At 52.9% G+C, this 22,694-nt stretch overlaps 1 protein-coding gene and 1 long non-coding RNA gene across 3 annotated transcripts; one reads left to right on the forward strand and one right to left on the reverse strand.

Moving 5' to 3' along the window:
- Window positions 1-823: 823 nt before the first annotated feature.
- SLC43A3 (solute carrier family 43 member 3) lies at window positions 824-22,422 on the forward strand. 2 transcript variants are annotated; one of them, XM_055301268.1, is made up of 13 exons: window positions 824-896; window positions 1,386-1,752; window positions 1,995-2,124; window positions 9,034-9,080; window positions 10,237-10,313; window positions 10,532-10,624; window positions 12,776-12,915; window positions 14,187-14,284; window positions 15,265-15,438; window positions 15,655-15,774; window positions 20,053-20,239; window positions 20,850-20,973; window positions 21,777-22,422. In XM_055301268.1, the coding sequence occupies exons 2-13, from the start codon at window positions 1,569-1,571 to the stop codon at window positions 21,876-21,878; spliced, it is 1,476 nt and encodes a 491-aa protein (XP_055157243.1). In that variant the 5' UTR covers window positions 824-896; window positions 1,386-1,568; the 3' UTR covers window positions 21,879-22,422. The 2 variants fall into 2 exon arrangements, with proteins under 2 accessions (XP_055157243.1, XP_055157244.1); XM_055301269.1 differs by lacking the exon at window positions 824-896 and adding an exon at window positions 1,123-1,205.
- On the reverse strand, window positions 14,670-15,639 carry LOC129494394 (uncharacterized). Its single transcript, XR_008661335.1, has 3 exons — window positions 15,460-15,639; window positions 14,929-15,016; window positions 14,670-14,769 (listed from the first exon to the last, which is right to left on the reverse strand). It is a non-coding gene; the product is annotated as an uncharacterized LOC129494394 (long non-coding RNA).
- Window positions 22,423-22,694: the final 272 nt, after the last annotated feature.

Below are 22,694 nucleotides of genomic sequence, written 5' to 3' on the forward strand. Positions count from 1 at the left end.
TCAGCTCCCTTGCTCTGGGCTGGAATGATAACAACACAGCTGGTTCAGCTGCCTTTCTCACGCTGATCACAAGCTCCAATGGGCAATTATATATGTCTTTGATTAATAAGAAATGGAGCAATGAATGAATACTTAATCAACACAGTCTGTTCTTTCAGAACCTGGGCTGGGGGTGAGGCAGGGAGTAATCAAAGGGAGGCTTGTGGGTGAAAAGGCAGGGGCACCCCACCAGGGCGGGGTGTGTGTGTGTGTGTGGGGGGGGTCGGTTCTGGAAAGCTGTTGAGTCCTGCCCGGGGCTCTCCGATTCTGTGCTGGGGGTTTGCTGGCAGCCCTGGGAGCCTGAGATCAGGACGGAGGTCGGAGGTCGGAGCTGGCGGGCACAGGTGCACCCCGGGGCCTCCCAAGCGGGCGAGGCGAGGCACCTGCGGGAGGACGCGCGGGCGTGGGCAGGTGGCCGCGTCTCCCCGCGTCTCCCCGCGTCTCCCCGCGCGCGCCGGGCCTTCGTGCTCTTCTCCTGCTCTTCTCCGTGGGTCTCCCCTTGCGAGCCACGGTTTTGAAGCGAGTTTGGTTGGGGGGTGGGGGAGGGTAGAGGCGAAGGGGCCGGGAGGCTCCCGAGGGCCGAGAGCGGGCGCGGCTGGGGTGGCGGGGAGATAACGGGACGATCCCAGCGCCGGCCGGGGCGCGCGCCAGGCGGGGAGGCGGGGAGAGAGGAAGCGCGGGCGGCGGGCGGCGGGCGGCGGGCGGCGGGCGGACGGGCTGGCGGGCGGACCTCCCCCGACGCCGCCCCGGGTCGGGGCCCTTCCGGACGCGCGGGGCTGAGGGCGGGGCTGGGAGGGGCGCGGAGGCGCGAATCCCCGAGGCGCGCGGGAGGCCGGCGGCGGCGAGGAGGCCTGCGGGTAGGGCGCTGGGGCAGGGGCGCAGGGGGGCGCAGGGGGGCACAGGGGGGCGCGGGGCCCCTCCGGCAGCGGGTGACACGCGGGAGGTCACGGAGGGCCCTGTTGGACTTGGATATTTTGGGCTGCAGACTGGCCTGTGTTGTGACTACCCAGCCCATGTGACCTCGGGCAAGTTGACAACACCCTCTCTGGACCTTTATATTCCTTGTGGGGTAAACTGGACAAAACGAGGCAGCCAACTTCGCCAGGTTGCTTTGACACCCTGAGGACCGCCCCCCCCCCCAATTCAGCGCTGTTTCTATTTTTGTGGTCAGTCTCTAGGACTGGGCTCAGTGTGTGTGCCCCCCACATGCTGCCGTTGTGGGGTGGGGAGGCTTTGTGCAGCTGTTGGAACAGCTGGCCCCTTTCTGCACCTCCCAGGACTCTTTGTCCACTTTTACCTTTCCCACAAGCTCCCTGGACCAAGCGGCCTCTGCTTTGGTTTTACAGGATCCAGAGAACTGCCCACGGCTGCTTTTTGCCCAGGCCGGAGAAAAGCCAGAGCCAGAGCCTCCTTGAACAGAAGGGCTTGCCAGAGGAATTTTCCAAGTGCCCAAAGGCCAGCGCTTGAAGCTCCTGTGGTCAGCCGGGGAGGCCCCCAGTGAGATTTGGGGATCAGCTCCACCTCGGGCCATGCCAGGCCAGGGTCTGCCCCTTCGAGTGGCCACCCTGCTGACAGGGCTACTGGAATGCCTTGGCTTTTCTGGAATCCTCTTCGGCTGGGCATCACTGGTGTTTGTCTTCAAAACAGAGCATTACTTTGAGGAGCTATGCAAACCGGAGGCCCCGCTGATGGGCAATGTCTCTGGGCCGGCTGGTAAGAGGCTTCTCTAGGGAAGCAGAGTGTGGTTCCCAGGCAGTAGGAAGGGGTGGGAGGGCTCCACCCTGCTGCTAGCCTCTCTGCCTGCGAGCCGGTGGGAGGAAAGGAGTGTCAGCCTCTCCTCACTGACTCCCTAGCCTTGGTCCCCGAGGTGCCTAGGGAGGGAAGTACCAGCCCCTGAGGGGTCATTGGGAGCTGTCACATTTCGACTCCCTGAGATCTCCCTTTCTTTCCTCCAGACTGCAAAGCCCAGGATGAGAGGTTCTCACTCATCTTCACCCTGGGGTCCTTCATGAACAACTTTATGACGTTCCCCGCTGGCTTCATCTTTGACAGATTCAAGACCACCGTGGCCCGTCTCCTAGCCATGTAAGTCTTCCAAAGGCCCCACCTGGGTAGGGATAGGCAAGAGGAATTCCCCTGGCAGTGGCGGTGCATGGAGGGAGGGGCAGCTGTCAGAAGCAGCCAAGATGTGGACTCTGTCTAGACCCACCCTCTTCTCTGCACTCCCGCTCCCCTTTCCTTTTCCTCTGTTCCATGTGGATGCGTATTCAAACTGAGCTGGAGCCCAGGCCTACTTCCCGTGAGGGCTGGCTGGATGCTTGGGTTGAAATAGTGGAAGTGAAAATTGTCACTCTGCTTTTACACCAGGGATCCTACCAGGCCTTACATCAGGCTTAATTGTCATCCCCCCCACCCCCATGTCATTCCCCAGAGACAGACTAAGGCCTCCTGGGTATCCCTGATGGTGGGCTTTCCTGACCCCCTGACTAGAGCGGAGATGGTGGGGACTTCACCGAGGGTCAAGGACCTCATCTCATTTATAAAGGGTACCGCTGCAGCTGGCAGCTTCCGCAATAAGCAGCGACCTGCCAAGGCCTTAATAGGACCCAGAGCAGGTGCCTCCTGGCAGATGTATGGGAAATGAGTCCTCAGAGGGAGGGCTGGCTGATAAAGCAAGTTTCTGCTCTCGAAGCCATTGGGTGTTTATGACTTTCAGTCTCTCCTGGTCTTTGAACTCCCTGTCCCCTCTTCTTCTCACCCCTTCTTTTGTCTCCTTCCTCCTCTTCAGCCTTAGTATGTTAAGAAAAACGTGGTCTTTCCTGGGTTTCTCTTTAACTTTCACATAGAACACTTCACTTCTGACACATCTGGTCACCCAATATGTGGGTTTTTCCCCTGCACCAAGTAGTTCCATGACATCTGCTGGGTGTCTTACAGTTTAACTCCATTCTGGCACCGTCTCCCTGGAGAGAGTGAGTCAGATCCTGCAGGTTAAGGGCTGGGTCCTACAAGGCTGCCCCCCACTTCAGATGCAGATTGCGAGCTGGTAGGTCCCCAGACAACTTCTGTCTGACTTGGCTATAGATCAGAGGTTCCCATGAGCTTGTCCCTCTTGGACTGGGTTATTGGTAGAACAGCTCACGTAACTCAGGGAAACACTTGTGTTTACCGGTTTATTAGAGGATATGATGAAGGATAGAGATGAAAGCATATAGATTTGGAAGCTCTCTGAGCCCCATCCTATGGGGATTTTATGGAGGCTTCTTCATGTAGGCTCTATCAATTATTAACCATTTCCAGCCCTTCTCCCCTCTCTAGAGGAGTGGGAAAAGTCCCAGACTTCCAATTATGACTTGGTCTTTCTGGTGACCAATCCCCATCAGGGAGCCATCTGGGAACCTACTAGAATCACCCCACTGGAACAAAAAATGCACCTAGTGCTCTTATCATGGAGTTTACAAGGGTTTTAGGAGCCCTGTATCAGGGACCCAGGATAAAGACCAAATATGTATTTTTTAGTATGAAGATTTTTAAAAAAATTATTTACGAGAGAGAGAGAGAGAGAGAGAGAGGCAGAGACATAGGCAGAGGGAGAAACAGGTTCCTTACAGGGAGCCGGATGTGGGAGTCAATCCTGGACTCTGGGATCATGACCTGAGCCCAAGCAGACGCCCAACCACTGGGCCACCCAGGTGTCCTGTATTTTTTAGTATAAACCACAATATCACATCGCAGCCTCTGGTCTTTGAACATAGATTCCTTCCCTAGAAGAAGCAGTTAAAGGTCAAATGTACCGGTGCCTTAACAGAAACACATTGAGTCATTAATAACTATCCAGTCCATCAACATACCATCTGAAAGTGTCTCCCAGGGCCATTTATGCTTAGAGGCTTCTGTTCAACCTTGTCAGGTTCCAAAAGCAGGAGTGATCTCAGCGATATATATCCCTGTACCCTTCAGACATCTGGTATAATCGAGCAAAGAGACAATATCTTTCTTTTGCTGAGCCTTTCGAAGTGCTCATGTGATACTGAATTTCCCTCATTATAGAAAGCGCTTATTCATTCACTTATTCTCGAATTTTCTTTCTCTCCGTCCATACTGTAACTCTTCCACCTTTGGAGGGGACTTTAGGTTCGGGTACTGTGCTGGTCTGGAATACACGTCCTGCAGGTTCCCCTTCAATCCACTCCCTTTCAGGTGGGACAAGCCCTAGCAGAGCTAGCAGCTGTCTTTCCCACCAGGCAAGATAGCTGCATTCCCTGCTTGTCCCAATTTTGGCAGATAGAGGGAAGGTGCATCCTGCCCCACCAGGCACTTAGGAACCTTAACATAATGGTTCAAAACATAGTTAGTTTCTTGCTTATGAATCACCCCTGCTTCCAGCCGTTATAGTGGCTGCTGTGGTCCTGTGACCCCTGCACAAAGTCCCCTAACCACAGTTCTAAGAGGGGAAACATTACTCACTCAGACAGAAGGTTAATCCCCCATAACACAGTCAGATAAAAGAGAGGCAACCACTTCACATAAAGCCTATTTGAATGTACTAGTTCTCCCATTTGAGTGGACCCCTCAAATGTCACAGTGATTTCCATAGGCTATGCCTCGTATGGCCAGGTTTCTATTGCCCTCCTGTGTGATCCAATGGCCAGACCACTGTGGCCATTGGCCACTGCGTGGGGTCCGTAAGAACCTGAATGTAGGGGCCTTTTCCATGGTAGATTTCTTTCCGCTCTCCTAGGACGGCGGCATTCAGTCCATTCAGCCCACTGAGCTGATCTGTTTTTAACTTTTTGGATCAGCGTGGTGGCCTTCCAAACAGGGTGGTGGTGTGCTTGCTTCGGCAGCACATATACAAACAGGGTGGTGGTGTCCACTCGCCTTGGAGGATGGCCAAGGAGCTCTGTATTGGTCAATCGAGGATTCCTTATAGGGACGCTGTCCAAGTGACAGTAGAATTCCAGAGTCAGTCCTAGGGGACAAAAGCCTCCCCATTCATGGTGTCTCCTCCTTGCAACCCCCACCCCTCCCCGCAACATGATCCTGTCTAACCATTGCTATTTTTAGCATGGAATTCTTCTGGGGATTGCCATCGCCGTTAGAGCATTTCTCCGATATCATCCTAGACATTGTGAGTCTTTCATGTTTGAAGATCATTTTATGTACTTCAGTTATCTGTGTGGATTCAATTAATGTCCAATAGCAAGACAGTAAATGCCCTGGAAATGGGAATGGTGTTGTCCAGGCTACCTGCAGTTGCTGGGAGGTGACTGCAGACTTTTGCCATAAGGCCCAGTTTGGGCTCCCCAGAGGGTTACTGCGCCGAGAGTTCGTCCCTTACCAGCATTCTGGCTTCTTTTCCACTCTGTCTGGGCTCACTGGTCTCCCTGGTCTCACTGGCTCCCATTTCACAAGTCCAGTTGACACGCAGGGCAGATTTACCTGCCTCCTGTCCCACAGTGCTAGCTGGGAGGTGTCCATCCCCATATAGAGTTGTGCAGCCAAGAGGCAGCCCCCTCCCACAGCCTCTTCAATTGTACCAGTTCTCCTATAAACGTTTCCCTTTCTTCCAGTAACCCTGACCTTCCTTTTTTTTTTATGATTTTATTTATTAGAGAGAGAGAGCAAGGGGCAGGGGGATGGGCAGAGGGAGAGGGACGAGCAGACTCCCCGCTGAGCAGGGAGCCAGAGGACATGGGGCTTGATCCTGGGACCCTGAGATCATGATCTGAGCTGAAGGCAGAGGCCTAACTGGCTGAGCCCCCTGGGCGCCCCCACCCTGACCCTTGTACCAGCAGCCTCCTCAGGAGTGGGCAGCAAGGGGTTTCTACCGTCAGGTAGGGGAAGTGTTCTGGGCCAGACGGGGTGTCTAGTTTCGTGAAACATCAGGGGAAGGAGACAACTTCTTTCTGGGGAGCTTGTCTCAACCTTCCGGCTTCCAAAAACCAGGAAGATTCATCCTGCCTGAAGCCAGCGTCTGGGCTATTCCAGGGAGTTTGGTCCCCTGGTCAAGGAGCCCTGGAAACTTCGCCACCCCCTGCCCGTTTTGCCCACTCCAGTGCAGAAGGCTCTGGGCCAAGGTGAGGGGTAGTGTCAAGGGAGCCCAGCCTCCTGGCAGCCTCAAAGCTGATGAATCTGCCCAACCGCTGGCCCCAGCAATTGCTGGTTGGGTTTCTCATTGTGATCTCTCTGTCTTCTGGCTTTTAACTTTCTTTTTCTTTCTTTTTCTTTTTTTTGAAATGGGGACAAACAGACTGGGCTGGGCTGGGTTTGGTTGCTAGCACTTTAATGCTTTGGGCGGGCAGGCATCCCCTTGGCCCACCCAGCCTTCGGCAGTGCTGTAGTTATTAACACTTTTTTTTTTAATAAACCCGATAGCTGTCCATTTCATTTATCCCACATCTCTATAACCATCTGGAGATTTCCACCCAGTGGGGGTGAACCCTCCACTCTCCTCTGTTTCCTCTCTGTTCCGCTCCCATCAATAGTTACTTTATTCACCTTGTTCTTTAATAACTGTTGAAAAGTTTCTACCCTCCTGAGACCAATCTCTTGCCTGTCCCCATTCTTTTGTTAATTAACATAATATAATTATTAGCATCTCTAAGACCCAGGAGGGGAAACTGAGCCGGCAAATTCAGTAAGCCTTCCCAAACTGTTTTTTTTCCTTTTTGCGGCAGTGGGTTTTAATGGGGTGCCTGCATGTAAGGGCCCCCCTTCGCCACAGCATCTCCTGTGACCTGGGCGCAGGTCGCCGTCAAGCCATGCGCACAGGGCTGGCGTGCAAAGCGTCTAGGCTGCTCCATCTGGTATGTTCCCTTTGGAGGGGGACGTGGACCTTACAGTGGCTGCAGTCCAGGCCAAGCGTAACCTCCTGTGTGTGTGTGTGGATCACGCGCGGCCATGTGTGACTGTTGCATAGTGAGCTCCAGGTCTTGCATCAACCCAGATGAGCTTGACACTCTGCAGCGTTCAGAACCCGAGACACAGCCCACAAAGTGGCCACTGTCCCCCTCTGTCGCAGGAAGGGTTCTCTGGGAAGCTGAGGATATCCATTCACAAAACCAAAATGTAGCAACACCTCACCATCCACCCCCGCCCGCCCCGGGTTCAGTTTCGTCCTCCTCCCACACTGACTACCTCCTTGGGGACCAGAGGTCTTAGAGACACTTTCTGTTGCTCCTGCCTATTTTCCCCTTGGGGGTGACTTCGAGGGTAATGGCCAAAGCCCAGACTAACCCAGGTCTGACCTTGGTCTAGCCTGCATGTCTGACCTGGCGCTCTCTTTTAATTTTGTTTTAGCTATTATGGATCGCGGTGACCTTGAACTTGTATCTTTTGGCATTTGCTTATTAGTTTGCACTTCTGTGGATCCCCTGGACCCGCTTCCCGGGAGGTGGATCCATTTCTGATTTCCAAACTGGTGACTTTTCCCTCTAGTGGATGGTGGCCGTGCACCTGCTGCCCCACCCGATGGGTCACCACATGGCCACCCAGGAGCCAGGGGCTCTTCATCCCCTTTCTCTTCTCGAAGCACATGCCTCTTTGAGCCTGAGCCATTCTAGCAAATCCCACTCTACTGACCCCAACAATATTGGGAAATCCTACATATCTCCTCTTGCAGTTCTCCTTGACTTTCTTTTAAAAATTTTTTTATTCCTTTTTTAAAAAAGGTTTTTAATTTATTTATTCATTTATTCATGAGAGATAGAGAGAGACAGAGACCGAGACACAGGCAGAAGGAGAAGCAGGCTCCATGCAGGGAGCCCAACATGGGACTCAATCCCAGGTCTCCAGGATCAGGCCCTGGGTTGAAGGTGGAGCTAAACCACTGAGCCACCTGGGCTGCCCTCTCCTTGACTTTCAATAGAAGACTCTACTTCTGACATATCCACTCACCACTTGTGCGTGGAGTCTCCCCACCCCATGCAGTTCTGTGACACCAGCTGGGTGTCCTGCAGTGCAACTCAGTTCTGATGCCTTCTACCAGGAGAGAGCCTTAGATCCTACAGGTTGAGGGCTGGGTCCCATGAGACGGCCCCCACTTCAGATGCCAGTCACAGGTGGTAGGTCCTCAGGTTACCCACAACTTTGGTCTGGCTTGGCTACAAACCTGAAGTCCCCATGACCTCCTTTCCCTTAGATTGGATTATTTTCTAGAACAACTCACGGAACTCAAGGAAACATTTGCTTGTGTTTACCAGTCTGTTAAAGGATATGATAAAGGATACAGATAAATAGCCAGATGAGGAGATATGTAGAGTGAAGTCTGGGAAGGTTCAGTGCATAGGACTAAACCTTTTGTTCTGGTGGTGTCTGGGGTATATCATCCTCCGGGCATGTGGTTGTATACACCAGCCTGGAAGCTGTCCTCAGGTAGGCTTGATCAGTTATTAACCATTTCCAGCCTCTTTCCCTTTTGCAAAAGTGGGGGTGGGTGGGCTGGAAATTCCAAGTTTCTAGTTGTGGCTAGGTCTTTCTGGTGATGGGCCTAATCAGGAGCCATCCAGGAACCCAGAGTCACCTGATCAGAACAAAGATGCTCTTAGTGCTCTTATCACTGAAGACTTTACAGGGATTTCAGGAGCCTTCTGTCAGGCACTGGGGACAAGGGGCAAACAGATATTTCCTATTATAAATCAGAATATCACACTTGGGCACTGCTTCTATTACCCCATGCCTTGTGAGATTCCCAAACTGTTAAGAGGTCCCCATAACCTTGGGATTGCAGTCCTGACATCACAGCACCCTGGGATTTCTACATCTGTCCAATCATTTCCTTTTCTAGAAAAGGCTGCTGAGGCCCAGAGAAGGGCAGTGCCTTACCCGAGGCCACACAGCAAGGAGGAATTAGAACTCAAAGCTTTGCTTTGTAGACCAGGCACTAATCCCTTTCTCCAAGGAATTGGCTGTTGGGACCCCAAGTGGGAGCGCCTTGGCTCTATCTGCTCTGCCCTTTTGACAACATTTTCCATCTCTCGTTGTATGTTTCAGATTTCTGTACACCACCGCCACACTCACCATAGCCTTCACCTCTGCAGGTAAGTGCTGTCAGAGGGGTGGGAGGGACACAAGGCAGGGGCCCCTGGTAGTGAGGCAGGTGCAGAGGTGATGGGCAGGACACCCTGACCCCCACCATTGTTCAGAGATCCCCCAGGCTTTGAGCTTGAGAGAATCTTTGGGGGAGTTGTTGCTAGTCAGTGAAACCAGTGTAGTTACTGAGAAATGCAAAAAATGACAGTGAAGGGGTTGCTTCAGAGAGAATTTATTCGAAAGCTTACATCCTTCCTTTTGTATGTGTTAATGTGTTCTCTTTTTTAAAAATTGTTTTATGTGTTCTCTTTTTAAAAGCAGAATGATAGTATGAAGGATGGTTGTTTTTGAAAGTATCCTCAATTAGTGGGGCAAAAGTTGGCAGTCCTATTGCAGTCAAAAGTTTTCGTTTCAAATATTACTGGTTCATGAACGTGGAAATCTCTCAAAGTCTGGGAATTTCAGCCCGGTTCATTCTCCTCCTTCCATTGTGTAGAGAAGACGGGCGGGAGAGAGATGCCTTGCCAAGACCCACAGTGGGGAGCGTTCTTTCCTGGTGTCTTGGTTCCGCTGGCCAAGCATGGTGCCTGGCACAGAGGAGGTGCTCTGAGTTTAATGGACCAGGGAAACACAATCCATGGCTGTTTCTTGCTCGGATCTCACAGCACCCCATGAGATAGGAAGAGCAAGGACTGTTATTTCCATTTAACAGACGAGGTAACCGAGTCACAGACTCAGAATCCAGCTCAAAGTCCTGCAGTGAATTAGAGGCTGCGCTTGGGGCCAAAGCCAGGCTTCCCTCCCAAACAGTGTCCAGCGTGAACGGAGGGGCTGCTTGTGGTTTAGTGAGGAGAGGCAGCAGTGGCTTCACTTTGAGTCTTGCCTCTCCCTGTGGACATGCAGGCCTGCTGCGGACTGAGGAGCGCCTTTGGTGGGGAGGAAGGTGGTTCAGGAGACTTCTGTAGGGTCCCCCTGCAGGGACATTTGGCGTAGCCCTGACTACTCTCTTGAGGTCCTCAAAGGATGCTAGAAGGCTGGCGAGAACTGGGGCCAGATAGAAGCTCAGGATTGTTGGAATTTGGGAGCCGGTGGGAGCCAGAGTGTGGGGCTCCATGTTTGGGTTCCACTAGGACTCCACCCCTCCTCTGTCTCTGATTGTCCTAGACTCGGCCCTGCTGCTCTTCCTGGCCATGCCCATGCTCACCGTCGGAGGCATCCTGTTTCTCATCACCAATCTGCAGGTAGGAGCCCACCCTGACCCCAGGCACCAGGCCGGAGGTAGGGGCGGGTGGAGGGAGGGAGAAGCACTGCTCTGCATCGGCTACTCCAGTGGGGCTGGCTTGAGCCAGGGCCGCAGCTCCTCGGATGAGGTGGGTCTGCGTACAATGAGGGCCTGGCCCGTGCCCCGTGGACAGGAAGTACCGTCTCAGGAAGAATGAGTGACTCCTGTGTTCTCCAGGTTGGGAACCTCTTTGGCAAACACCGCTCGACTATCATCACCCTCTACAACGGGGCATTTGACTCCTCCTCGGCGGTCTTCCTTGTCATCAAGGTAAGAAACACCAGCGAGCAGCATTTATCACCCGCTTCTGTGTGGCAGGCACTTGTCTTGTGAACTTCGCCTGATTTCTTTCCTTTAGCCCTCCTGCAGCTAGTAAACATGACACTTGAACTTGAGCCCAGGCCTGTCTGGCTCTGGAGCTTCACCTGGTAGTGATGAAGCTCTTTACATCTACATAGGAGTTTTGGGGAGAGGTTGTGATGCCCTCAGGCCAGTGTTGGGCGGAGGCTGGGAGCCCCGTGGGGTGGAGTGTTTGTGCCTGTGAGCTTCTGGTCTGGACAGGAAGGTGAGAGGTGGCCAGTGGGAGCAACAGAAGCAGACACAGAGGCCTCTCCTCAAGGCTGATGTGGGGGGTGAGGGGGAGACGCTGTCCCAGTGCTATTAGTGGCCACCTGACAGCCATTCCACCTTCTTCATTGCTCATCATTCCATCTGGAGGTGCTCAGCCCAGAGGATGAATCTTGAATGATCTAAGCCAACTGGGGCAATCCTTCCCCCCTTTGTTAGTGATGGGTAAAGGTGGTCATATTATCCAGTCCTTGTTAATGAGATGAAAGGTGTGTATCCTAGAAGAGTTCAGGGAACATTTTCCCCTCCCTGATAGAAGGTGAGAACAGAGCAGAAAAAAGCCTTTCTCCTTGGTCCCCCTTCCCACTTTTTTCTTTTTCAATGTTGTGGTGGGAAGATGTGATAGTTGGAGTCATGGTAGCCATGCTGTGATTATGAGGCCACCAGCTGCAGGACACTAAGGATGACTGTGGAATAAATGAAGAGAGTGTGGGTCCTTGACACCTGAAGGTGCCCAACTTGGGACTTCCCTCCAGGCTTTGTGTTAGGTCAGAGGCGGCTGGCACAGCCCATGGGCTATGGGGGGGGGGAGAAGAGGATCTCTGGGAGTCACTACCAGACCTGAGACTAACTAGCTTAGTCCCATAAACACCTTGGCTTAAAGGGCCATCCCAAGACTGAGCCCCAGGGGCACTTACTAAGCCTCTCTACCACTGATACCAGAGCCCCTTTCCTGGTTCCCTCTCCTTCCCCTGGATATGCCTCCCTTTCTCTCTTGTCTCCTTAGTGTTGGAAAGAGTGACAGTGTCAGAGCAGGATCTTAGTTCTTAGTTTATTCCGACCTTTCTGCTGCTGACCCTGACCTTGAGCAGTTGGTCGCACGTCTCTGGACCTCACTTTGATCCTCTGTAAAAGGAAGAGGTAGGCTAGATCAATGGTTTTCAAACTGGGTGTCAAGGAACCTTGAGGGGTTCTCTGGGGTATTATGTTGGACCCCAAAGAGAATGAGAGGGAAGATGACTGGGTCGCTCCCTGCTGATGTGTTTCATAGGCTGAATTTCTGTGTGAAGTTTTGTTTGAGAAGAAGGCCTTGGCTGCTGTTAAAAAAATAAGATGAAAAAGCAGTGGGCTGGCAGGTCTCCGAGAAGCCACATGAGGAGAGTCTATAAGGCTGGGGGGATGGGTGACATGATGCTCACCGCCCCCCCCCCCGCACCCCCCTGCCCATTGCTGCTGACTGAGCTGTGGGGTGAGGGTGAGCGTGTGTGTCAGGAATCCTTGATCAGCATTCAGGATGGAGGGCAGGAGCCTATTACAGACTGGGGATTCCAGTCCCTGCTTCTTACACAGACTTTTCTGTTGGGTAAAATACAGAGAACATAAAATTTACCATTTTACCATGGGAACTACTTTTAAGGGTACAGTTTAGTGGATTAAGGTCCTTCACATTGTTGTGCAACCATGACCACTATCCATCTCCAGGACTGTTTATAACCTCGCAAAACAGAAACTCAGTGCCCATTAAACAGTGACTTCCTGTCCCCCCACCCCAGCCCCCCACAAGCACCGTTCTGTTTTCTGTTTCTATGACTTGGACTGCTCTGCGGAAGCATGCAGTGTTGATCCCTTCGTGCCTGGCTGATGTCCTCTAATTTATCCCTGTCATAACCTGTGCAGGACTCCCCTCCTCTCTCAGGAATGGCATCCCGTTGCCCCAGTTCGTTTCCCCATTTATCTGCAAATGGACCTTTGGTTTGCTTCTACCTTTTGGATGTTGGGAATCATGTTGCCACAAACAGGGCTGTTGTGCTGAGGTTTTTGTTTTTGTTTTGTTTTTCCCTCCTCCCCCCACAGCTACTTTATGAACAGGGTGTCAGCCTCCGGGCTTCTTTCATCTTCATTTCGGTCTGCAGTGCCTGGCATGTTGGGCGCACTTTCCTCCTGATGCCCCGAGGCCACATCCCCTATCCGTTGCCCCCCAACTACAGTTATGGGTAAGGACTGGGATCTGGTGACGGTGAACCAGAGCCCTCCACCTGACCTGTGGTGGGAAGCCAGGGGTGGGACATATGCAGTGCTAGCAGAGCAGAAGAAACCCATCACAGGGCGGGAGGACCAGGCTGTGGGTGTATCGGCTAGCTGTTGCTGCGTAACAAACAACTCCAAAAGTCAGTGGTCAGAAACATGGACCATTTATTGTTTTTCATGAGTCTGTGGGTAGCTGGCTAGTTCTGCTGATCAGAGATGGATTTGGAGGGCGTGGCCAGGACTCTCTTGCCTCTGGTCGTCTGCTGAGCTGGTGTGGGCTGGCTACGGCAGGGGCTGGCAGGTGAGGATGGCATCCCTCACATGGGGTGTGTCTGGCAGTCACTCAGGGTGACAAAGATATCTGGGTCACAGGGCTCTTGTCCTCCATTAGGCTAGCACTGGGGCTCTAAGAAACGGTGCAGATGTGCACAGAGTTTCTCAGAATTGGCCCAGTTCTGCTGCGTTGTCTTGGCGGAAACAGCTCATAAGCTAGCCCAAATGCAGGGGTGGGAGGACCGGTCAGAGCTGCAGGATCCCATTGCAGAGGTCGGAGAACAGGGGAGGTGAAGCAATGTTTTGCAGTCAGCACCATGGGGGGTGGGGAGGCATTGATGTGTTGCTCGCTTACTGTTTGGCCGTGTGCCCTCTGATTTCATTGCACAATTATCCTTTCAGATGAATATCCTTGTCTCTGTTTTCCAAATGAGAAAAAGAGGCTCAGCAGGGCTCAGTCTGAGCCATGTCTCCATAGCTAGGGGGAGGCAGAGCTGGGATGCGAACCTGGGCCTGGCCAACTCTTCCCACGCTTCTGGTGGTTCCCAAACTTTGCTGCATAAAAGAATCACTAGAGAGCTTTAAAGAATATGGAAGCTTGGTCAGGCGGAGGCACCTGGGTGTCTCAGATGGTTGGGCGTCTGACTCTTGATTTCGGCTCAGGTCATGAGATGAAGCTCTGTGTCGGGCTCCCTGCTCAGAGAGGAGTCTCCTTCTCCCTCTGCCCCTGCCCCTGCTCGTGTTCTCTTTCTAAAATAAATAAATCTTTAAAATATATATATAGAAGCCTGGCTCCTGTGCCCAGACATTCTGATTTCACTGGTCTGGGCTGTGGCCTGGGCATGAGGGCTGTTGAAAGGTGTCTCCAGGTGAACTCTGGGAGCCCCTGTGCTGTCCCCTGTGGCCTGCATCTCGGGCTCAGCTCACAGTGCTCGGCTTAGGCTTAGTGCTTCTGTGTCCATAGCCTGTGCTCTGGGAAGGACACCACGGCGAGAGGGAACAGCACAGCCGAGTCTGAGAAGCTGGAGATGGGGTCCAAGGAGGTGCCTCCAGCAAAGGAAGGTGAGCCCCACTAGCTTCCCCATCCGCCCTTCAGCGCCTGACTTCTCCCCAAACCCCCCTAGAGTCCAGGTTCTCTGCCACTGCAGCTGCCCTGGGGACGCAGAGTCAGGCAAAGGCCATTTGAGGACCCACAGGGTCTTCTCGACCCCCTACCCGCCCTTTTCTGGAGGGTTCACAGAGGGTCGGGACTTCTGTATCTTCACTCTCCGTCCCTCCTTTTTCTCTCCTCAGCTTGTCATACCCGCTCCCCATGCCCTGCCTCCTTTCCCTCCTCTGTCTGTTCTGGGTCTGTGGTTACACATATCACAAACCCACTGCTGGCAAGGTCCAAGCAAGAACAGGGTTCTGGGAAGCTCACAAAAATCAAAAAAAAACATGCACTTGCCAGGCTCCGGGGAAGAGAAAGACCTGCATGCCGCAGGGGGCCCCAGACTAGACATCACAGCCGGTCCATGTCCCAGGGAATGTGATCAAACCGGTCAGCCCTGGATGAGGAACAGGACACATCATTCACGTCCCACCTGGACTCTGAGCAAGGAGTCAGGCTGCGGTTTCTAGAGCCGACTCAGGATAGGTATGGACGGCAAGGGACGGGGCGTGGAGCAGCTGAGACAGTGAGCGGGCTGCACTAACACTCCCCTCACCTCCAAGTCCGCATTCTCTTCTCCTTGTCCTTCTCTCCACCGTCCTGGTTGAGAAAGTGCTGCTACAAGCAGTGTCACTGAGTCCAAGCTGTGAAAGACAGATGGGGTGTCAGCAGACAGGAGGACCTGGGTCCTTCAGGCTGGTGGGGCCGTGTAACCAAGCTGTAGAGGTGGGACAAGCTGGGTACAGGCAGCTCTGAGAACACACCATATGCGGTCTGGGAGGCAAGAGGAGGAGAGCTCGCTCCATAGGACGAGCTCCACAGGACGGTCCTGTGAGCCTTCTACACTCCCCTACTTCTTGGAACTCACGCCCAGATCCTTCCTCCCCATCAGAGACCCCAGGACCAGAGCAGCAGCAGGAGCCCCGCTCTTTCTGGAGCTATGCGCTTTCACAGCGCTTTGCCTGGCACCTGGTGTGGCTGTCCGTGATACAGTTGTGGCACTACCTCTTCATCGGCACCCTCAACTCTCTGCTCACCAACCTGGCCGGGGGTGACAGAGCACTAGGTATGTGGTGTGGCGGCCTACCTTTGCATCCCAGCTGGGCACTTGGAACCATGAGGCCAGGGTTCTGAGCGCAGCAGGGCTGTGTGGTCCCGAGGAAGGTCTGAGCAGAGGTGCGGGGAGGAGAGACAGGCAGGGCAAGGGCGGGCTGGGAGAGTCCTCCCCTGGAAGGCAGTGCTGGAAATTTCTCACCACCTAGCCCCCCTTTGCCCTCTGCAGTCAGCACCTACACAAATGCCTTCGCCATCACTCAGTTCTTTGGGGTGCTGTGTGCGCCCTGGAACGGCCTGCTCATGGACCGGCTCAAGCAGAAGTACCAGAAGGAAGCAAAAAGCACAGGTGAGGCCTGGGGCACAGAGGGTTGGGGGACCAGGAGGGGAGGAACCTTCATTCACAGCCAGAGCCACTTTCTCTTTTGTTCTTGATCCTTTCTATGTGCATCCACCCATCCACCCACCCATCCACCCACCCAACCATCCACCCACCTGTCTACCCATTCACCCACCTGTCTACCCACCCGGCCACCCATCTGTCCACCCGTCTACCCATCTGTCCACCCATCCACCCATCTATTCACCCACCCATCCATCCACTCACCCGTCCACCGTCCACCCACCCATCCACCCACCCGTCCACCCATTCACCCATCTACCCGTCCACCTAGCCGTCCATCCATTCATCCTTCCACCTATCCACCAATCCATCCACCCATCCATCCACCCATTCACCCATCGATCCACCCATCCACCCACCCACCCGTCCACTCACCTGTCCATCCACAATCCACCTACCCGTCCACGCACCTGTCCCTGTCTACCTGTCCATCCGTCCATCCACCATCCACCCACCCATCCCTTCATCCATCCACCCATCCATCCATCCATCCGTTCATCCACCCACCCTTCTACCCGTCCATCCACTGTCCACCCACCCATCCACCCATCCGTCCACATGTTCATCCATCCATCTGTCCATCCATCTGTCCGTCCATCCATCCATCCATCCATCCATCTACCCACCACCATCTATCCATCCATCCATCCACTAGTCACTGAGTGTCAGTTACGTGCCAGCCATAGTTCCAGACTCCACCATGGGCCAGACGGCTAGGTCCTTGCTCTCACACCTTTCTCAGTCTAGAGAACAGAGAAGGGCAAGTCATCAGGCATCACCATCTGCGAATTCAGCTCACAGGGGGTGATGGGAACACAAAAAAAGGGGCATTTCACCTTTTTTGGGTGAGGATGGCCTTGATGTTCTGGAAGGCTTCCTGGAGGAAGTGGCTTCAAAGTGGAGGCCTGAAGGATGAGCAAGAAGTGGGGAGATGAAGAGGAGGGCCCAAGAATATAGTGGGGTCAGGGTGGTGAGGAGCGAGCTAGAGTGAGGAATCTGAGGAATCCCAGACAGGAATTTGGGCTGGGCTGGGGTGCAGAGGAGACAGTGCTGAAGTGGGGAGAGGAGGGAAGGGGCAGAGGCAGCCGTGCCTGTGCCTCGGAGAGTGGACGTGACCCTCGGACCTGCCTGGTTGAACAGAGGGGCGCTGAGGTCGCCCCTTCCCCGGCACTGCTGCTCCTACCCCTACTGAGGTATTTTAAGACAGATTGCAGGCATCAGACAATTTCATCTGTAAATACTTCAGTCTGTTTCTCTCACAAATAAGGCCCTTCTTATTTAAACATCACCATCATATCATTATCACCCCAAAAACCAGTAATTTCTTTTTTTAAAAGAGATTTTATTTATTTATTCATGAGAGACACACAGAGAGAGGCAGAAACACAGGCAGAAGGAGGAGCAGGCTCCCTGTGGGGAGCCCGATGGGGGACTCCATCCCAGCACCCCAAGATCATGCTCTGAGCCAAAGGCAGAAGCTCAAACACTAAGCTACCCAGGTGTCCTCAAAACCAGTAATTTCCTAATACCATCTAACCTGCCATTCAGATTTCCCCAGTTGTCTCAGAAACTCCTTTTCACGGTGAGTCTGTTCCCACGAGGATGCACACAGGGTCTACACTGTGGATTTGACTGCGGGCCTTCCTAGATCTTCAATCTCTGCGTCCCTTCGCCTCCCCCCTACCTTTTGTTTTTCTGGTGGTTTATTTGTTGAAGAAACTGGGTCATTTGTTCTGTCAGATTTCTCCCAGATTGGGTTTGACATCCTTTGGTGTCACTTAAAAATGTTTCTGATTGGGTATTTCCCGTAAACAGGCAGATTGGAGGCTTGAGGAGAGGCAGTTGAGTATTTTTTGGCGAGCGCGCCTCGGAGGTGGAGCGGCGGGCGTCCTCTGGCTCTGGGCGGCGGGGCCCCCGGCACCAGCTGTCCCTGTGCTTACGATGTTAGGATTGATTAGTGGGTCCAGACGCTGTCAGTCTGATCCACCCGGTACAGAGTTTCCCATCAGCTGCACGGGTAATGATTTTAGTAGCTCTGGGTGATCACTGCTGGGATCCATTATTTCATTAGGGTTGCAAAATGGACATTTGTCTCTTTCTGTCTTTCCTTCTGCTTTTAATTGCTAGAGTTCCTCTAGAAAGAAAAGCTTTCTCTCATTGACTACCTTATGCCCTGAAATAAGTGCTTGGTTTTTTTCTTCCATGTGCCAGTTTCAGAATGACTTGGTGCCTTAGCAACCTCCGGGGGGGATGACTTGTCGTTTCTCTTTTACTTAATTTAATTGATTTACTTTTTCATGTCGTTTCTCTTTATTGTTATTCTTTTTGCTGTTTTAAGATTTATTTATTTTAGAGAGGGAGGCAGCATGGGAGTGTGGGGAGGGGAGGGTGGAGAGAGAGGGGGAGAGAGAGAGAATCTCAAGCAGACTCCATGCTGAGTGTGGAGTCCCTCGGCCTGGATCTCATGACCCCAAGATCATCATCATGATGATCTGAGCAGAAACCCAAGAGTTAGACGATTAACAGACTGAACCACCCCGGTGTCCCCTCATGTTTCTCTTTTAAAGTCATATACATATATATATATATATATATTTGATGGGTTCCAATCCATTTCCATCTCGAATCTTCTATGTGCTCAAATCAATCCATCTTTGGTTATTGGGAACTTTACTGATGGAGAATCAGTGTGCTTTAACACAACACCATCAAGTTTAGAGAATGTCTTATTTGTCTCATTTTCCAGCACAGTGAGATGTTCGGGGCTGTTTCAAGGGGTATATTTCCTGCCCTGGAACAGCTGTTTCTCCAAGTAATCCTGGGTCCCTTTAAGTCAGAAATGGTATTTAAAGACTGCAATCTTGGGACGCCTGGGTGGCTCAGTGGTTGAGCGTCTGCCTTTCGCTCAAGGCATGATCCCGTGGTCCCAGGATCGAGTCCTGCATCAGGCTCCCTGCATGAAGCCTGCTTCTCCCTCTGCCTGTGTCTCTGTGTCTCTCATGAATAAATAAATAAAATCTTAAAAAAAAATAAAGACTGCAATCTGGATGCCAGGGTGTCTAATTCTCTTGGGTCATCTCTGCTTTTAGGCCTTGGATAGAGGTAAGATTACTGATATTTTATTTTATTAAGATTTTTATGTATTAGAGAGAGAACAAGCCAGGGGAGTAGCATAGGGAGAGGGAGAAGCAGACCCCAAGGAGCAGGGAGCCTGATGTGGGGCTTCATCCCAAGACCTGGGATCATGACCTGAGCTGAAGGCAGACCTAAGCAACTGAGCCCAAGATGGACTGATTTTTCTTTTCTTTTATTTATTTTATTTTTAAAATATTTAATTTATTTATTCATGAGAGATGCACACACACACACACACACACAGAGGGAGAGAGAGAGAGAGAGAGAGGCAGAGACATAGGCAAAGGGAGAAGCAGGCTCCATGCCGGGAGTCCAACATGGGACTCGATCCCGGGTCTCCAGGATCACGCCCTCAGCTGAAGCGATGCTAAGCCCGGGCTACCCTGTACTGGTATTTTATTTTATTTTATATTTTATTTTTTTTGAATGTACTGGTATTTTAAATCCAAGTTTATTTCCTTGGCTTTATATCTGTGTCTCCTTTCCTCTGAAGATAGTATTCCCTAACAGTGCTGTATACACACGCTGTGTGTAGGTATGCTATATGCCACACACGATGTACACATACATGTATCTAGTATTTTAAAAATGTATTTACTGCACGATGTCTGGCTTCCAGTATTGGTACTATTAGTAACAATGTTATTGCTGCAGGCTGGCTGTCCTTCCCTCCCTTCCTCTTTGGTGTGGCTGCAGATCGATGTTGGTGCAGCCTGGCCTGAGTGGCGGCTGGTGGGGGCTGTTTGTGGTCTCCTGCCCCCCCCACCTCCAGCGCTCCGCAGCATACCTGGCTGTGAGCTGGAGGGGCCGGAGCATGTGGCTGGTGGTAGGAGGCCATTGTCACACATTGTCACAACCCAGGCGTGCACTGGTGGAGGCCTGCAGCTGGCTGAATGGGGAGTGTGGAGAGCGGTGGATGCATTTGAATAGCATTTAGGGGGTGGATGATCCACCGTTTGGCACGGATAGGAGATGAGCATGTGGGAGGCTGGGATTCGGCTGGGAGGGTCGGTGGACAGTGGCTCAGCCCCTTCTCTCTGCCCTCCACCGTGCTCGCCTCCACGCAGCCCCTTCTTCCCTTTGGACCAGGGTCCTCGGCCATGACGGTGGCCCTCCGCTCGGCGGTGCCTTCTCTGGCCCTGACGTCCCTGCTATGCCTGGGCTTCGCCCTCTGTGCCTCGGTGCCCGTGCTGCCCCTCCAGTATGTCACGTTCATCCTGCAAGTGATCAGTCGCTCCTTCCTGTATGGGGGCAATGCCGCCTTCCTCACCCTGGCGTAAGTGGGCCTGGGCTGCCTGACCCCACCGGGGACACGCTGGCGCAAAGGGACGTGCATGGGAGGTAAAGAAGTCAGGAGGTGAGGATGGACCTGTGGTGCTCCAGTGAGGGAGGCAGGGTCCTGGAGCAGGTGTAGACAGTGAGGTAGAGGCAGAGGCTGGCGGGACGGATAGAACATTCACTAACTTGAGGCTTCGTAGGGGCCCTCCTCTCGGCCTCTCCTATCTCCCTGGTGAACTCCTATTCAGCCTCCAAGGCCCACTTCTGGTTCAGCTATCCCGGGGAGAGCCAGAAAGAGTCTTCCTTCTTTGTGCTCTCGGCACTCTGTTCTTGCTTCCGTTTGCTGTGGCCTCATGGTCCAGCACAGTGATTGGCTCATTGTCCGTCTTTTCTTTGAGACCTCTCCAGGCCCACCTGTGTCGGGGTCCCCGCACAGTGCCTTCTCTGTGCTTTGTGGCTCAAGCAAAGGTGGAGGGGGAAGGGCTGTGTGGGAGGGTGAAGCCAGGCCTAGGATGGGGGACCTGGGAGCAAGGGGCTGACACAGGCCCACCATGGCTGGGCCCCTCCTGGAGGGAGCTCACTGGAACCCGGTTTGCCTCTCTCCCCAGTTTCCCTTCGGAGCACTTTGGGAAGCTCTTTGGGCTGGTGATGGCCTTATCAGCTATTGTCTCTCTGCTCCAGTTCCCTATCTTCACCTTCATCAAGGGTCCCCTGCAGAATGACCCGCTCTATGTGAGTACTTGGGTGCTGGGGGTGTGGCCCTGCCTGGCCTTGGACCAGAGAGGACATCTGGATTGGGGTGGCTCAGTGGGGCCCCAGCAGGGGGCGCCCCAAATCTGGCTGAGATGGTTCCTGCAGGACTATTTCTGCACTTGGGTACATCCTTGGTCTGATTTCTCAAACTGGGGTAAGCAGAGTACCCTGCGTAATGGCCAGGGTACTCGAAACTGCAGGACTAGCATGGCATGGCTTCCAAGAGAGTCCACAGCATTAGAGGTTCAGGGAGAAAATATTTATATATAAATATATATATTTTTGTTGTTGTTGTTAAGGATTTTATTTATTCACGAGAGACAGAGAGAGAGAGATAGAGACATAGGCAGAAGGAGAAGCAGGTGTTCAATCCCAAGACCCCAGGGTCACACCCTGAGCCAAAGGCAGACGCTCAACCACTGAGCCACCCAGGTGCCCCGGGGAGAATTTATTTGTTATGTGTGTGGAAACAAATGGACATATTCTGGAGGAGGATGTAAAATTCTCACAAATTCCAAAGGAGAATCTAAGACTTTAAAGACGTTTCCTGCCTGTAGTGAGTGCTCTCAAGACCTCTGTTTCTTCATCTAGGAAATGGGCACAGTATTCCTCTGCTGCCCTGCTCTGCAGGGCAGAGTGAACAATAACTGAGGTCTTGCCCCTGGGGCACTCTGAGTGTCTGAGGAGAAAGTAGAGGCCACTCCTGGTGGAATTCTGGCTGCTTTGTGGGTGGTGGCTGCGGTTCAGAGTTCTGGACCTCACCTGCCCCCTCCCACCCTCAGGTGAACGTGACGCTGGTGCTTGCCACCGTCTTGACCTTCGTCCATCCCTTTATGGTGTACTGGGAGTGCCGGCGGGAAAGGAGCCCTCATGCAACTGCATAGCTCAGAAGCTCTGCTTTCCAGCCGAGAGGACGCTGTCTTTGCTCATCTTTCCCCACTCGTGAGGACCCCACATCCAGGAGCACTTGGCCTGCCTGGGCTTCTTGTATTAATTAGCCATTACTTTTTCTTTTCTTTGAAAAAAAAAAAAAGACCTAGTTAACAGCTAGGTGACACTTGGGTTAGCAAGAAAAGATGCTCAGGTGCCACGCTGATTGCTGTCATATAGACCCGGAGCAAAGGCCCATGGAGGGTCTTAGTTTCGGAGCAGGAAACACGTGACATTGGTAGATACTTGGTTCAGGGGAGGTGATGTGATGAGGGGGGAAGTATGTCACCTACTTCTTTGGACCTCTTTGGCTGTGATGCCTGTGTGTGCCGAGCCCCTCGTGCCAGGTAAGCTTCCAGGTGAAGGGTGGGGTTGTCATGACCTTGGCTATAACGCCCAGCATTTCGAGGTGGCTCCCTCTATTCTTTACTTTGGGCATCATAGAAAACGTGTCTCTGGGGGATTAATCTTAGAGAAAAATAAAGCCTTTCTGCTGAAGGTGTGGCTCTCTAGGCTTTGGGCTGTGTGTATGCGTGTGCCTGTGTGCGTGCCTGAGTGTGTGCGCGCACACGCCTGAGTGTGTGTGCGCGCGCGCAAGTCGTGTGTGCCTGTGCTCGCGCCTAAGTGTGTGTGTGCATGCACACGCACCTGAACGTGTGTGTGCATGCTTTGAGTGTGCGCGCGTGCATGTGCCTGAGTGTGTACGTGCACACGCCTGAGTGTGTCTGTGCACGTAGGTATGTGTGTGCCTGTACATGCATCTGAGTGTG

The sequence above is a fragment of the Nyctereutes procyonoides genome, unplaced genomic scaffold, assembly GCF_905146905.1.
Source record: "Nyctereutes procyonoides isolate TBG_1078 unplaced genomic scaffold, NYPRO_anot_genome, whole genome shotgun sequence".
NCBI lineage: Eukaryota > Metazoa > Chordata > Mammalia > Carnivora > Canidae > Nyctereutes > Nyctereutes procyonoides.